The sequence below is a fragment of the Physeter macrocephalus genome, chromosome 19 (genome assembly GCF_002837175.3).
Source record: "Physeter macrocephalus isolate SW-GA chromosome 19, ASM283717v5, whole genome shotgun sequence".
Taxonomy (NCBI): Eukaryota; Metazoa; Chordata; class Mammalia; order Artiodactyla; family Physeteridae; genus Physeter; species Physeter macrocephalus.
In genome coordinates this window covers 25,259,763-25,276,689 of record NC_041232.1, presented here as the reverse complement: position 1 = coordinate 25,276,689, position 16,927 = coordinate 25,259,763, and the positions used below count along the sequence as shown (strand labels likewise).

General features: G+C 53.3%; 1 protein-coding gene across 1 annotated transcript in view; it reads right to left on the bottom strand.

Moving 5' to 3' along the window:
• Positions 1-4,027: 4,027 nt before the first annotated feature.
• The window catches only part of EP400 (E1A binding protein p400), a 101,078-nt gene continuing 88,178 nt past the window's right edge, over positions 4,028-16,927 (bottom strand). Inside the window, exons 53-57 of the mRNA XM_028480370.2 lie at positions 15,020-15,215; positions 14,535-14,659; positions 12,885-13,031; positions 7,724-7,801; positions 4,028-6,793 (exon numbers count right to left, since the gene is read on the bottom strand). Of these exons, the coding sequence (XP_028336171.1) occupies positions 6,521-6,793; positions 7,724-7,801; positions 12,885-13,031; positions 14,535-14,659; positions 15,020-15,215 (819 nt within the window). The 3' untranslated portion in view covers positions 4,028-6,520. The remainder of the gene's footprint in view (positions 6,794-7,723; positions 7,802-12,884; positions 13,032-14,534; positions 14,660-15,019; positions 15,216-16,927) is intronic.

Sequence of the window (16,927 nt, the reverse complement as noted above, 5' to 3'; positions counted from 1 at the left end):
ATTTATTTATTTTTGGCCGCGTTGGGTCTTTGTTGCCGCGTGTGGGTTTCTCTAGTTGCGGCGAGCGGGAGCCACTCTTCATTGTGGTGCGTGGCCTTCTCACTGTGTTGCCTTCTCTTGTTGCGGAGCACGGGCTCTAGGTGTGCGGGCTTCAGTAGCTGCGGCTCGCGGGCTCTAGAGCGCGGGCTCAGTAGTTGTGGCGCACGGGCTCAGCTGCCCCGCAGCATGTGGGATCTTCCCGGACCAGGGCTCGAACCCGTGTCCCCTGCATTGGCAGGCGGATTCTTAACCACTGCGCCACCAGGGCAGTCCCTGCACACAATTCTTAACCTACGTACCAAAAATAGAAAAAAATCATGCAGTTGTGATTCTTTTCCGAACAGTTATTCCAGTGACTTTCCAGCTTAAAATTTGGTGGCAAATTTTCCTTAACAGGATAGCAAGTACTAATATCCTCAAATATTGATAAGCTGTTCCATCATAAGTCCCACTAACTCACAATTTAATATCATATACTGTACATACTCAAATTGTCAGTCGTTCACAGCACATTAACAAAGTTACTAGAACTGTACTACCACGACCAAAGACGTTACAGAGCACACAGAATTCTGACCAGGAGAGCCAAGATCAAGGAGTGAGTGGTTTGCTTCAGGAAAAATTCTACCAAAAACAACGTGGGACGAGAAGTACTTTAAAGTGTTGGGGGTCAGGGGGTGGGATGAACTGGGAGATTGGGGTTGACACACATACACTACTGATATACTCTGTATAAAATAGGTAACTAATGAGAACCTACTGTGTAGCACAGGGAACGCTCCTCAGTGCTCTGTGGTGACCTAACTTAGCAGGAAATCCAAAAAAGAGGGGATGTATGAATATGTATAGCTGATTCACTTTGCTGTACAGTATAAACTAACACAATATTGTAAAGCAACTGTACTCTAATAAAAATTACAAAATAAAAGTGTTCAAGACATTAAATGCACAACTGACTCCAAACTGCCATTTAGTATGCTTTGTATTACAGGATATAAAAGCTACTACCCCCATCTATGGAATGTTAAGCTGACACCGAAGACAGTCAAAGCCTCCCATATTCAATATCCCACTATTTTCTGGTTGTACCAAAAAATAAATAACCCGCCAATGATTTCACCTCTTAAAAAAAAATTGTTTTTTACACTTAAAAAATGGGATGAGGGGGGATTCCCTGCTTTTTAAAAATGTTTCTAAAGCTACTAAAAAACTGTCATTTACGAAACAGTTGATAAAAATACTCCTCTGGATTGTGCAGGAAGAGAGACAGGGACCACTGATGGGACCAGGTGTGTGGATACTAATCAGACTTGGCTTCTCTCTCTGCTGCGTCAACAGAGGCTGGGCTGTCCTCGTTTCCAGTGTCTCCATTTTCTGCAGGTACACCTTCAGTCTCTTGGTTAGCCGCTTCCGCCTGTTTTCCCTTCGCTCCCCCTTTCCCTTTTGTTTGCACCTTTTTTTGTCTGAAGATTTATTCTTTCCTGCCGCCTTTCTGGGCTTCGTTTCCACTTTTGCAGGAGCCGGTTTAGCTGGCAACCTTTAAAGGAGAGAGTCGTATTTCTCTCGCCACCCTGATGTGAACATTAAGTAGACACTTTTATAAATAAACGAACATCCCGTCTATCTGCTTGGCAAAAGGCTACAGAAATGCGTGCGCAATACCTCTGTGTCACTGTGTAGGCGCTGGGCAACCCCACTCAACGCACGAAGCACCCAGTAATCGTCGAGACCCAGCACCACAACTAGAAGGCAGTCACGGGGGCTGAGAGGTGCTCCACGTTCTCACGTGTCATTGGCGGACGCCGGCCCCGTGAAGCCCGGGAACAGACCTGGGAGCTGGGGCTTCGCGCGCGAGCTGCGCGTAGCCAAAGCAGTTTTCGGCGAGGGAGGGATCCTCACTCAGCTCTGGGGCCGGGTTGTGAGGTGTCTGCTAGGCCGCGCGGTCTTCGGGCTTGAGGGCAAAGCTGAGCGCCGTTCTCGCTCTCCGTCCTGGGAAAGGCCTCCGGGGGCAGGGGTGGCGAGGCGCCTCTCCCGACAGACACCCCGGCGGGGTCGGCCGAGGAGACGCCGCAGCCCGGACTCCACTCCGCCTCCCGGGTGTGGGGCGGGGACACCCCGACCAGCGGCCCCTCCAGGCACGCGGCGCCGGCGGCGTCAGCACCGCGGACAGCGGCCTCCCGGGGCCGGCGGGGCGGGGGTCAGCGGCGAGGGGGCGTTTTGGGGGAGGTGGACCTGGGTAACGCTGGGGCAACGGGCGGGCGGGGAGGCCGAAGGAGAGCCGCGCGGCCCTGAGCGCCCGCCCCTGCCCCGGCCCCGGCGCGGACAGGCTGCGGGCCCTCACCGCGGCGGCCGGGCGACGCGGCGGAGAGTGCCGGAGAGGACGAGAGCGGCGGCGGCCGAGGGCGGGTCCGGCCGACCCCAGCCGACCCCAGCCGGCGGCCGGCCTGGACTCAGTGCGCAGGCGCGGCGCCGGCCGCGGCGCGGGAGGACCGGAGGCAGCGGCGGCGGAGGCGGGACCTGCGCGCGAGGCCCCCGGCCCGCGCCTGCGCACTCCCCCGGCTTCCTGCGCCCGCGGTCACGTGCGCGCCAGCCTCCGTTCGTTCCTACCGTTCGCCTGCAACCTCCCGTCCACCCGTCCGTCCGCTCCTCCCCTGCTTAACCACCCCCTCATCGCACACTTAACTGCCTGTTGCGTTGACCAAGCAAGTCCTGTCCTTGCCCTGGCAGGACCTGCGCTCTAGGGAGAAGGGGGTACACATTGGCAAATGGATGCCCGGTTAGAGGAAGCAGGGCCGAGCGGCTGAGAAAAAGGTGGTGGAGGTGGAGTGCCCGTTTGAAGTTGCGGGGCAGCAGTCAGAAAATGCCTCCTAGGCCGCTGAGCTGGGATCTTTAGACCCACAAGGATGGTTTTCTCCCATGTTTGTGACCAGGGAGATGGTCCGGCGGGTCTGTCCCTGGTTTCACTCTGGCTACCTTCAACCGCCACCTCCCCTGCAGACACGGTGAGCTTTCAAACTTGTAAGTCAAGCTGTCTTCCAGGCTTCTTAGCATGAAGTCCAGATCGCCGGTCGTGACCCTGTCCCTGTTTCTTCATGGTGCTTACACCGTTCTGAGTCACTTTATCATCTGTCTGGACTACCAGAACGTAACCTCCTTTTCTTCTTTGCTCGTAGCTATAGCTCCAGGGCCGAGACACACAGTCTGCACTCAGTAAGCATCAGCTGAATAAACCAATAATTTACCCATCTATCTCTCATTAGTTTTGATTTTCTTGAAGAGCCAAGTGTTGCTTTTTTTTAAAAAACTTCCACCATTAGTGATAAAGTTGGCATGTAATATGCTTCAATAAATACTCACTGCATAGGGACAGAACCACAGTGCAGCTGAGGAAGTGCTGCTGTCTTGTAACAAGGTAGTACTGGAGAACAAGAACATTACGAAGAAAAATAAAACGCACCGGGTCCTTCCTTCTCGTGTGGCTTTGGAACACAGTGGCCAGGTGGACATGGTCTCTGCGGAGAGAAATGGTGATTTCACTGAAAAACTCCATCCCTTCTAGTTCTGGCTACCGTCTGGGGGAGGAGCGAGGAGAAGAAAACCTCCGTTCTTCGCGACACTAACTTGGTTTCCCTGTGTCTTTTCTCTTCACACAAATGAAATGAATATGACTGGTATCTTATTTTAACTTGAACAGGAGCTTTCTATGAAAGACAAAACAAAAAAGCATATAAAAAGGTCAATTTATTATACCTTTTGTTTGGTGGGATATCAGTGCCCTTTAAAACCCTACTATTCAAGTACAAATGATTGTTTACAAAGTATTTACAATTTCGGTCTTCTTCCTTTATATTTTAAAACACAACAGCTATCTGGTTACAACAGTTAACAAAAAGTTCTGAAGGTGGCAAAAGGTAAAGCCTCTGCCTCAGGAGGCTCACTCCAGCCTCCTGCTGCCCCCGTCCCCGCCCCCCACCCCCACCCCCGCCCCCATCCTCCCACCACCACCCGGCCTCCCTGGAACAAATGTCTCTGAATTAAAGAAAAACTGGGTGACTGCTCTCCATGGTGGCCAATTCCAGTTTGACGGTGTTTTTGCCTGCTGTCTTTATATTTTATGTTCTGAAGATTTCTCTCAGTCCTTACCATGCATGCATTGCGTGGGAACCCTGTTCTACAAGGTAATGTGGGATTCTGACAACAGTTAACAATCTGAGGAAGCCTGGAAAACATCGTCCTAAACTCACTCTTAAATATGGAAAGTTTAACATTTAAAACAGAAGGCAAAGAAAACAATACACTGGGCCCTTTACCGAGGTGACACTGCAGAAGACTATGAGGTCAGTGCTGACATCTGGACGTCACTAAACCGACTGATGCCAGTAACACCATTTTCTGTCCCATGTTTTGCAACAGGGAATCGCTGAAGAAAACACACTTCTTTCACTCACATAGTGAGACCAGGCAGGAGTCCCGCACTGCAAATATTCAGACCCTAGTTCTGTTCTCTTCGAAAGCTTTTGAGAGATTCTTCTAAATTCTCTTCTAGTGTTCTAGATTAACAGAGGACTTCTACAGGCAGCTATGTCTAGGATATTCTAAACACTCAACACTTCACCATCATCTACAAAGAGACTGTCAACACCCCATGAAGGGTAAGAACAAAACCAACAGGCTGCACAAGTTAAAATAAGCTGAAAAGGAGAATTCCTTTTTAGTTCTGCACGTTTGAGGATTAAAAAAACAAAAGTAGGAACTCTCCTCAGTACCCAGATACGAAGCACAGAAAGCCTCCCGCATGCCATACTCTCTCATTACAGCACGTGCTGAACCCACAATGAACAAGTTAGAAGGCAAATTATAGTGTTCTGTTTTGGTATGTTCAATTAACTAGAACGTTAAATCCCGTCCACTTTGAACAACTGGTCTTTACGTTTTTCCAAATTTCTCACCAAGAACTCAAAAATGAGCTGCCCGGTTGGCTTCACTAAGGTATCAATCGCCATATTACTGTCCACATATACTGATGGGAAACAAAAAAAATTCAGGACAGGACACTTTCCTTTGTGTCATATAAAGTGATATAAAGGGGGAGGAAACAGACTGATTAAAATTAAAAATCTCTCAGTATGCCAGAACTGTTCCTAAGTACACACAGACCTAACACAACCTGATTTCCTGGACCAAAACTGTAAAAGAGGCACAGAGACAGAGCAGAGAGGGTGTCATCAGACACGTGCCTTTTGCTTGGGTGTACACTTCCAGGTAAGCAGACATCGTCAGCCAATCAAGCCCTCTGCAGTTGCCACAGTAAAACAATAAAAACAGCAAATCCAGGGCCTCCTCTTCGCCCCTCAACCATGGGCCCCCCCACCCCAAAGAGCCTGGACGGCTCTCTGCTTTACGCAGAACCCCAAGTGGGCGATCTGCTCACATACGAGACATGACAGTCTAGTATGAAGAGTTTGCCGCACCCATTTCTGTGGGTAATACTTGTAGGTGCATGACACACACCACCTGTACAAGGAGGCTTCTCACCTCTGCACGTCACGCCTGGGCTGGGCACGAAAGCAAAGGGGCGATGGCAGGCCGCCCCCTTAGCAAGAGTCTCGCCTCGCCGAGCACTCAGCAGTGCCATCGGCAACGTGACGACACTTGCACAGCACTCTGGGCCCCAAACCATTCCCAGACAGGAGCCTCACACAAAGTTTGCTGGCGCTGCTTCAGTAGTCTAAGTCCAATTACAAGTTCATCCGAAACCGGGGAAAATACCGTGGCTGTGCTGGGATGGGGAGCAGCCCCAAAGGTTCCGTTTACGTGGAAAGCGGTCGCTCTGAGGGAAGCCACCCGGGATGCTCTTTGGAATGCAAGTTCAGTCACAGATCATATTTCCCCTCAACACAGAGCTGGGAACGTGTCAGGAATGCGCTCCAGTGCACGTCAGTACTAAATAGCTCCTTTAAGAGTCCAGACAAGTCACATCTTCCGAGGGAGGGAAGAAACCACATTGGTTCTCCCTGATCTGAGATGACCTACCTGTGCTATTAAGACAGTCTTTCTCCTCTTGAAGGACCATAATGCGTTTGCAGTTAGGAATAAAGAACCAGGCAGAGACAGATGCTGTCAGACCACATTTTAGCTCCATAAGGTCTATTTTATGACTCACTGCACCTTCCAAATGGCTACTTATGATGTGCAAAAAACACTGTACACTTAACAGAGAAATTCTAAATGGCTTTCAAGACCCAGCACTACTGTTCCGGAGGAGAAACTAAAAGGTAAAACATCTAGGAAAAATTGCCACTGTCACTTTTTCAGTCAGGCACACAACACATGAAAGGGGGGTGTTCGCTGAGGATCGCTGCTCCAGGCGCTGAACACCCTGCATGACACTGTCCTGGGGCTCAGTAAGTAAAGTCTACCCCATCTTGGCAGGACGGTGGAAGGCACGGGTGGCCCGCCTGGGGCCGCCCTGCTCTCCCGACTAGGGGCACGGAGGCTTGGTGGGCGTCTTTAACCTGACGGCAGGGACCCTCATCTGGAGCTTGGGCTGCTGGTGCGGGCTGTCGGAGCCGGCCGGCACCTGGGCTGGGTTGGGAACACCGGGGGTCTGCAGCTGGGCCGCCGCCGTGGTCACGACTTGCTGCTGCATGAGCTTCTGCTGGACCACCTGTGCTGTCGCTGTCACTGCGGGGATCATCTGGACCTGCTGCCCGGCTGCTGTCGCCTGGGTGAGGGTCACAGTCTGCGGGGAAGCCTGAACCAAAACAGAAACACATCTCCTAGAAAACGCAGATCGGGTGACATGGAAAATTAGACATCCTTGGGGGTGGGGGTTAGAAACTTAACTAGCACGAATGCTTCCGTGAAATGTAAAAACTACCTGACCTATCAAAATAGGACCTCTGGTTTCTAACCAAACAAAAATAGAAAACGAAATTATATATTGCCGCTTTTAGGCTACAAGTGGATGCCACTGGGGAAATGATGACCGGGGACTGGTGCTGCTGGTGTTCGGCTTCTAATGCTATCTGGTTTCTTGAAATCTACATGCCAGTGTGATTCTGAACAAACCAAAATTATTCTAAAGCACTGCTTTTATACAGCCACATGTTTAGCAGTAAAAAAAAAAAAAAAAAAAAAACGGTAAGAACCGAAAGCAGGCTCTGTTGGGAAGGTAAGTCCTGGCTCTCCCCAGTAGTATTTCTACTCTTAAGACCCAAGGTCGACACGAACAGATTCTGTTTTCTTTCTTCGTTTCCCTAAAACGAAGGTGTGGTGGCTTCAGCTAGGCTCTGTTGGGAAGGTAAGTCCTGGCTCTCCCCAGTAGTATTTCTACTCTTAAGACCCAAGGTCGACACGAACAGATTCTGTTTTCTTTCTTCGTTTCCCTAAAACGAAGGTGTGGTGGCTTCAGCTGGCAGGATGCACCTAAGGTTTACTGGCTGAAGGAAGGAGCCCAGAAATGAGCCCCCTCAGCACATGTGACACTGAGTCCAAACACATTTGTTCACGTTTTTTTCCTGCTAGTCTCAGGATATCAAGTGTTTTCCCCAAAGTTAATTTTCTTTTCTGTATTATGAAAATCACAAGCGGTTCTCTAGGAATTAAAATTCTATTTCCTCGGATGAAAAGCAAGAACTCTCTTCGTGGGAACCCCCGAGAGCTGCGGGTCTCCAGGTCCTACCTGTTGGGAAGCAGAGGCAACCTGCTGGATGCTGGCCACGGGTGTCTGCTGCTGGACGACCTGAGGGAGTTTCGCAACCTTGGACAAAACAAAAAAGCCAAATGGACACGCCAAATGAACGTGCGCGCAAAAGAGATTTCTCACCCTCTCTCCTCAGTTCTTAATGCAAAAAAAAAAAAAAAAAAAAAAGACGGCGGTCAGACGACACAAAACAGCAGTTCTCAAAAGTGTGCTCACCTGGAACCCCGAGAGAACCAGTTATTTCACCTTTGCACTGAGTTAACGACTGCCTTCCTAATCTGTAATCACGTGTAATTTGAAGCTTATTATCGGTCTCATGTTTCAGACAGTCACATTTTTCTTTTATAAAAATCGCTACAAGTCTATATGAGAGAGTTACATGGAAGATGGAGAGCCTGGGTGCCACTCCACGTGTGCCCCCATTGCCAGGGGACCCGGACCAACACCAAGGTTCAGCCCTAGTGCAGAGACATCTACGCCCAAACTCTAAAGTGGTTATTTCATCATTTTTCTACATTCTTCTTCATCATGATTGAGATTTTCCTCTTTATAAAACAAAACCTCCCACCCACTGGTCACTTTTTGTAAACCTGCCTATCTTGCTGTCCTGCTGTAATAAGACGATTCAGGCCACTTGTGTCTACTCAGGGCTTCAGGGACACCGGCTCACAGAAGCCGAAGGCGCTCCCGAGTGGGTAGCTGCTGGGGGCCGTGGAAAGCCCCCTCAGGTCTCCAACTGGCGGAACAGGGATGAAAATAAGTCTTGCCCAAGACAGTCCTGGAGGAAATGTGAAATTGTATGATGTACTTGCAAACGACAAGCTCCCAAGTAAATATGAGTTCTCATGGAAACTGAAATGAATCAGAAGGCATTTACTAGTTTACTGTAACTTGAATCAAAAACCGTGAACCGCATTCACTGACATCCAAGGAACCCCTGAGTGAGCCTGTGCGTTTCCTCTGACGGGGGAGACGTTCAGTCAGCTACCGCAGCGCACGGGCCACAGCTCAGATCGGCAGCCACGAAAGTGCTGAGACGCCACGCGAAACACCAAGGTGACGTCTTAAATGCATCGATAAACCTGCAGAAAGTCCAGAGCTCCCAGTGCCACAACTTAAGCAAATGGAGGACCCCGAGCCGTGAGAAGGCGCTAAGGCAGCTCGCGCCCGAGACCACATGCCGCAGGGGAAGCCTTGCGCTGGGTTTTCATAGCCTCCGGGGTGCAGCAAAGAGACCAAGTCCAAACCCACTCTCAGGAGGAGCTAACAAGAGGGCTGCCTGATGCCCCCCGCAGCTGCAATCCTGGCACTCAAAGGGTCTGTGAGGAAGCCGCCTGCCTTAGGCCTTGGCGCTAGGCAGGGGAGGGGGAGACACAGGCTGGCAGACCAAACCCTCAAGCCACAGCTGATGTGGTCCTGATGGCACCCATGGGAGCCCAGCACAAGGAAGAATCCACCTTCAACCCAGACCTCAAAGCCTTCCCACAAACAGAGCTTCAAGGGAAACTGGCTCACAAGAAGACAACTCCTATATGACAAAAACCCCCCAGTTCCTGAAGCAAGAACAGCAGAAACAAGTAAAATCAGATGCACACGGACTTCAAATAGAGGAATTAATCAGGCACGCACAAAACAGTGTGCCGTCCTGTGCAGCCTGAAAACACATATGGGAACAAGAGGCTACAAAGACCAAGCAGATTTGAGACAAAAACAAACAGAACTTCGAAGAATAAAATACTTAGAATCACCAAAATTAAAATTCAGTGGACAAGCTTAACAGCAGATTAGACCTAATGAAAGGAAAACTCGGTGAAAAAATGGGAGACAGGTTAGAGGACACTACTCAGAATGCAGCACAGAGAGACAATGAAAGGAAAGCACAGAGACTGAAGAGACACGGAGGGCAGGAAATGGGGCAGAGGCGGCATCTAAAGAAACAGCGGCTGGTCATTTCCTAAACTGACAAGAGAGATCAATACCCAGATTCCAGACGATCAACAAACTCCAAGCTAGAGCGTCACAGCTTTATAAAACGCCAAAGACAAAGAAAAGATCTCAAAAGGAAACAGAGGGGAAAAAGACAGGTTACCATCAAAGCAGCGACCCGCTGGACAGACATCTGACTTCTCCTCAACGACAAAAGACCAGGAGCCAGGGAGTACTGTTAATGTGCTGAGAAAATAAATGTCCATCTAGAATTCCATACCAAGCAGAAGCATCCTTCAGGAACAAGAGTGAAATACAGGCATTTTTCAAACACTATGGGAAACTCCAAAGGGTGTACTTCAAGCAGAAGAAAAGTAATTTTACGTGAAAAGTGAAAATGAAACAGGATAGAAGGAAACTGCGTGACTGCAGCGGCATGTGAGTTGAGAGGGCCAGGGAGCAACGGTGTTGACAGACCAGTGCTCGAGAGCAGAGGAGAGACTATGGTTTGTGCTACACTTTGAAAAGGTAAATCTGCACATGGAGATTTGAGGATAACCACTTAAGAGAACGGAAAGAAAACATGTAATTTTCAAACGAGTCAGAGGAGGAAAAAAACCCAGAATGACAAAAAATAAATGCATAGATGGAATAAGAGAAGGCAAGTAAGGCTGGAAAGAGAAAACAGAACAAGTTGAAAACCCAAACAAAATGGAAGCTGAAAGCCGCCCCTCCCAGGCCTCACCATAAAGGGAGTGAATGCGTCACAGGTAAAGGACCAAAACTGAGACCGCGGGCCAATAACAGTGAGGCGGCGTCCAGCCGACTGTTTCTGTGACATACGGGTGGGGTTCTCGGTATGAGGCACAACAGGCTTCCAGGCCAAAACAGTACTTCAAAATCATAAAATTTAAAAATTTAATCTATGTGCAGCTAATAAGAGAGCACCTAATATAAAAAGCAAAAGTAGAAAGGAATATAAGGAAAAACGGATAAACCCATAACGAGAATGGGAGGGTTTTATTTCCTCCATTTTTGGGCTGTGCCAGGCGGCATGTGGGATCCTAGTTCCCCGAGCAGGGACGGAAGCCACGCCCCCTGCCGTGGAAGCGTGGAGCCCCAACCACTGGAGCGCCAGGGGAGCCCCAGAATGGGCGATTTTAACTCACCCCTCTCATAACCGACAGAAGAAGCCAACTAGTAGGCACAACACCCCGGACAAACCTGACCTGGAGGTGACAAAGGGACCCCACGCCGGCACAAAGCACGTCTCAGCGCACTTCACTGCGGGATCCGTGCTGGGCCGGGTCTGGAGCGTGAAGAACAGCGGAGGGTTTGGCCCAGGAAAGGCTGAAGGTCAGGGAAGACAGAACTGCTGTCCCAGAGCTGGAGGAGGAGGGGCTCAGGTACCAGAGGCACACACCTCCAGGGGGCCGTCCAAAGGCAGCCAGGATTAAAACCCTGGGTGGGATAAGAGCTGGCTGCAGATGCGAATCTGGACTCACGGGCACAGAGATGGGCTCAAAGCCTCGAGAGTGGAGGGACCACGAGGGGAGGGGTGCAGACAGAGGGTTTTTAAAAAGACAAAACACCACAACCAAAGGAACAAAAAGTTGCAGCAATCTAGATAAAGAAGAGAATGTTCTTACTGTGCTGCAGGGTGATTTTAAAAACCCAACCCGCCGGACGACCATCAGGAGCGCGACGTGGCCGAGCTTCCCGTCTGCGCCTGCCACACTGCCTTGCGGGCGTCGCCAGCACGACGAGGCGGGAATAAGAAAGAGAAGGACGAAGGGGAAGATGCCGGCCGCCAGGACTCACAGGTGATGTGATCGACACAAAGGAAACGCACACCAACTAGAACAGATTGAGGCTGCGGGATTCAAAAGTCAACACACAGTGTCCTAGAGACACAGACAAAAAGAGGGGACTTAGAGCAGAGTATCAGAAAATGCCCATTGCTTAGAAATAAATCTAATACACGCAATAAGGTCTTTGTGGAAAAAAAACTCAGAAAACTTACTCAAAGGGCATGAAAGAAGATTTAAACGGCAAATGATGTATCACGTTGGTGGGTCTGAAGTCAAGGCTACAGAGATGTCCGCTCTCCCGCAAACTGGTCTGCAGAGTCAATGCAGTTCTAACAAAAACCCCATCGGTTTTGACCGCGGTGTGTCTACTAACTAAGCTGACTCAAAGTCGATACGGAAGGGCAAGGAGCCGGGAAAGCAGAACGTTCCTGACAGCAGGAGGTGGGTGCTGAGAGTCACCACGCCGCAGAGTGACCAAGAGCGGGCAGCGCGGGCTCACAGGGACCGAGACCACGGTGCTGAAGAGAAGCCCCCGAGGAACCGCACGTCACGTGCGCCTGGCCACACGGTGGGTCGGGGGGAGAGAAGGGACTCCTGAACGAGTAGCGTGAAAGTAACAGGGCCTTGCGTTCACATGGAAAAATCAAACGGAAACCCCTATTTTTGGATCATCTCCAAAAACCAATTCCAGGAAGGTTAAAGACATAAATGTGATTATCAAGGTGTATCAAGCTTACCGAAATTATCAAGTTTTTAGAAGATGATCTAGGAAACAGCACCATGGCCTCTGGGAAGGATTTCTTAAGCAAAGCGCAAAAGGCACCACTGAGACACAGAAAGACCGATAGATCCCAACACGCTTGAACTCAGAAGCTCTGTTCGTAAAGTGAGTGAGCAGATAGGGCACAAGCTGGGAGAAGCGTGACGCACAGACCCAAAGGCAGACACCCGGGACGTACAGCCCCACCGGGAAGCCCCCGAACAGGCTCGTCCCAAGGGAGGGGGCCCCGACGGTCAGCAGATTCGCACCGTTGCCAGAGGAAGGCAGACGGCAGGCTGGCACGGGCCGAGGCTGAGGGACCACCGGAGCGTGGCGGGTGGGTGTGCCCACAGCCCCGCACCCCGTCCTGGGCGTCACGCGTGTGGCGGGACCCAGGAGACGTGCGACGCCGGGCTGGCCAGTGCCGGGCCGCCGGCGGCAGCGGAGGGACGACCACGACCCCCGGAGGAGCCTCACCAGCACAAAGGCTGCCTCCGCAGCAGGACCTGAGCGCAGGCCCCCGGCCACGCTGCAGGGCCCCAGGACGCCCTCCCCGGGGCGCTGGTTGGCGGCGGCCCGCTGCTCGGCCGCCGAGTGCCCGCCGCCGCGTCTGCTCCCAGCCCTCGGGCTCCCCGCTGCTCACCTGGATCTGGGTCTGCACCTGCTGGGTCCCAGCCAGTTTCTGGGCCTGGGAGATGGGCGTGGTGAGAAACTGGGTTTTAAGGGCTGGCTGGGTGGCATAGGTGACCTTCTGTGGTTGGCCCTGAGCAGCAATCTGCTGTGCTGTGATCTGAGGAAAGAGAGGCCGCCCAGGGTTAGAGCAGGCGGGGCTCTGTGTCCCCTTCTCAGAGCCGCCGGCCCTCCTCCGTGGGCCCCGACTGCCCCCAGACGCCCGCAGCGTGACCAACCCGGCTCCTGGCCCTGCCCGCCCGCTGCCCTGTTCTTGCTGCTGCCGCCCCGGGGTGCCCGGTCCTGGGTCATCTCCTCCCCTGCTGGGAGGTCCCCTCCCGGCCCAGGCTGGGCTTCATCTCCCATCCTCTGAGGCACCTGGTGCCACGTCTGCTCATCACGTAAGGGAGTGAACTTGACGACACAGGAAACACACACCGTTTCCCAAATCTAACTTTAAGATTTTGGCACATCCTCAAGACTATTTAGCACACACAGAAACAAACCCGTACGAACAATCTTTACGCGTTTAGTCTAATTTTCAGTTTTCCCTGCCAGGAGCGTTTAAATACTATTCAGAAGGCCATGCGTGTATGTGGCCCATATATTCGGTTTACAAAGCCACAGCTATGGACACGCGGCTCAGAAGTCTTCTTTCAAGTCACGTGAACACAGCGCCCTGCACCCCGGCTAAAGCCCTTCTCCTTCTCTCGTCCAGACGTCAGCCGAGCCTCCGTGATGGCCCAGCCCGGTCTCCGTCCTGCCACAGTGCCTCCCAGCCCGGCACGCCCCGCCCCAGAAGTCACTTCACGTCTCTGCGCGTCTGTCCGTTTCTGGGAACGGGCGCCCGCCGCCTGCAGAGCTCTCAGCACGCGGGGACAGCGCGCTGGCTCGCTCCGGTTCAGAAAACGGCACAACAGGGCGCTCAAGAGCCAAGCCGTCATCATCTGTACGTCAGGCTTTGTGCCACCAGGGAGCAGACGAGGCAGAAGCCCTGGGTAACAGAGAGCCTCGCGCCCTGCTCCTGCCCGCCGGCGCAGCCCCCAGCCCCACCTCCGGGGAGGACTCGCCTTGGGGCCTGAATCGGCTCAGAGCTGCCTCCCAGCCTTCTGAGTCAGAGGGTCGCCGACAGCACTCCTCTCACAATACCCTTTCCCCCCCTCTCCCCTCCCTCCGTCCATCCGCCGATGGCGAGCGCGTGTGTACACGCGTACACACACACATGCACACACGCGTACGCACGTGTACGCAGCCCCCCACACATGGAGATGGTCCTCAGCTGGCTCCCGTGCACCCAGATGGGTCGCACACCGGGAGCTACAAGCCGCTTCTCCGAGTCCTTCCGGCCCCGCCCAGTCATGCAGTTCCACAGCTTGCGTCCTTCACAGTCGCCCCCACGATCCCGCAGTGCATGGGGGCTCCCCCTCTCGTGAACCGTGCCCTCCCTCCAGGGCCAGCCCCAAGGCCGTCCTCTGTGCAGCCCAAGGCCACGAGCACGGGGTCTCCGGTGCGTGGAGGCCAGGCAGCCAGGCGGGGCCGGTCAGGACCCTCTGCGCCTCCGTGCACCCCACGCCCGGCAGCGGGGCCGACTCGCGTGCAAAGGGGACAACCGGGCGCCCAGTACCTTCTGCTGGACGGCGGCCGGGCCCGGGGCGGCTTGCGGCTGGATGGCCTTCTGCTGCTGGACGGCTTGCTGCTTGAGCTTCAGCAGCTGCTGGACGTGCACAGGCTGGGCCACGACAGTCTGCCCTGAGAACACCGACCAGGTCGTTTAATCACAGGCGCCAAGCAGGGACAAGGTCTCAGGGCTCACAGTGAGTTCAGCTTCAGTGATTTCTGTACAGAAAACTACACACTGAAAGGGTGCTGAGCTAAATAAAGCCTCCCTTACATCTACTTAAAATGTTTCTAGGCTCACAACGACATCTGGACAAAGGCCGGGGAAGTTAAGAACGTGAACGGTTAAATCGAGGGACACTCCTGCTAAAACACACCGTGACACACCCGAGATGGCTGCGGGCCCCGGCTACTAGCTAGGAAAGGCCCGTCGGCCCCGCTCAAGGCTGCGCGCGGAGCGGCGGGGGGCGCGGCGCGGCGTGAGACAGGCACCTGCGGCTTTCTGCGGCTGCCCGATGGCCACGCTGATCCCAGCGACGTTCATGGGCAGCGTCGTGACGCCCGGCGAGGAGACCACGGCTGCGGGCACCGACACCACCGGGGGCTTCGCCAGTGCCACCTGGGCCGGCTGGGGCGCCGGGGCCTGCATCTGCCCTTGGGCCTGCAGCTGTGAAGTGGGGACCCGGGTCTAGACAGTGAAAACAACGGGAGAGTCCAGAGACATTCAGCATTCCAGAGGTCTGCAGACATTCCCCCACCAGCGGTCAGGTGGTGAGAAACTGACACATTCACAAAGGTGCCGCGTGGCGGTCAGCTGATGGAAAACAGCTCGCTGTGGGCCGCCTACGTGCCCCGACCGTCACCAGCGGACACAGGGAGTGGGGGGCTCGGCAGCCCCGGACGCCCGGGTGCACCGCTGCTCGGACGCGCTCCTGTCCCACAGCGAGCGCCTCTGCCTCCTGCAGCTCAGAGCCTGACAGCACCCCTCTCCCGCCACACTTCCTACGCTCGTCTCCTATCCCTCGGCGGCCACGGAAGATCAGCCCGGAATTACGGCCTCGGCCTCCCACCAAGGGCCACCCTCGGTCTCCACCTCCTGCGACTTGCTTATCACTCGGCTACCATGCACTTTTTTCCTTAAGTTATATTTTTAAAAGGAAAATGGAAGTAGATCCGTTTTTATACATACAAAAACTCAGACTACCTAAGAAAATACGAGGAAGTAAAAATCAGCCATAACCCTAAGGTTGCCCACATGTGAATGTGGAAATGATACCCAGCCCACCAGACCTTGTCCTTCTCTCTGTGCGGCTTGCCAGGAAAGTGTGTAAAATGGGATGAATTCTAGATACTTTGTAACCTGACCCTCCTGCTTTCACAACAATCCTTTTCCAAAGCTGCATACTATTCCACCGTGTGCATGCTGTACAGTCTATTTAGTCAACTCCTCAGTAATGGAGATTCAAGTCCCCCCTAATACTCCTGGTACAAGTCTGTACGTTTATTACTTTGTACTTGCTCTATCATTTCTTTAGGATAGAGCAGAAATAGAATCACTGGGTAAAATAATGGGCACATTTCTTAGCTCAACTGACGACAACCCTCTCGAGAAGGAGCCGCTCCCTGCTGGCAAGCCCCACCCGAGGCGCCCGAGGCGCGGGCTGCCCCAAGGCGGGCCTTCGGGCATGATTACTACTCTGCTTATTTGAATTAGCATTTTCTTGTGAACGCAGGTAACACCAAGCTTTTTGCTTTCACAGTTTTTATCCACTTCTATCCCTTCTCTTACAGACTTAAAAGTGGAGTGAAGCACACGGGAAGCAGAGCCTGGGCCCCCAAAGCCCCAGATCACAGCTGTGTTGTGGGTGACAAGCTGTAAGATCTGGGTAAGTTACTGAAGGTGTGTGCCTTGGTTTCTGCACCTGCAAAATGGAGCTAGCATCACAGCACCCACCCCCGCCTCAGCGCCCATCAGGTGACAGGCGGAGAGCCTACGGCAGCACCTGACCCAGAGCAGGATCCCTAACGCTAGCCGTCGCCAGTACCAGAAAGGGAGCCACCGCGCTGGGCGCCGGTCTGCCTGATGTGACAGCATCTGGGCTCCAGGACACCCCCTCGACACGTGCCGAATGTAGCTGGCGTTCCCAGACGCCCCCTTCACCACACCATCGTCCCCCCCTTCAGAGACCTTCGATGCCTCTCCGGGCCTGCCGAGCACCGCGACCCCTGGGCCTGGCTCTGGCGCCTCGCTCGCCCCTCCACCTCCCCTCTGCTCTGACCACACAGGCCTCGTGCCTGGCCTCCGCCCCAGCAGCACCGGGACACCTTCCAGAGGCCACATCTCGCCCTCCCGTCGCCCCCCCCCCACATAAAGCCTGCTCTCTCTCCCTGGTCGGGCTC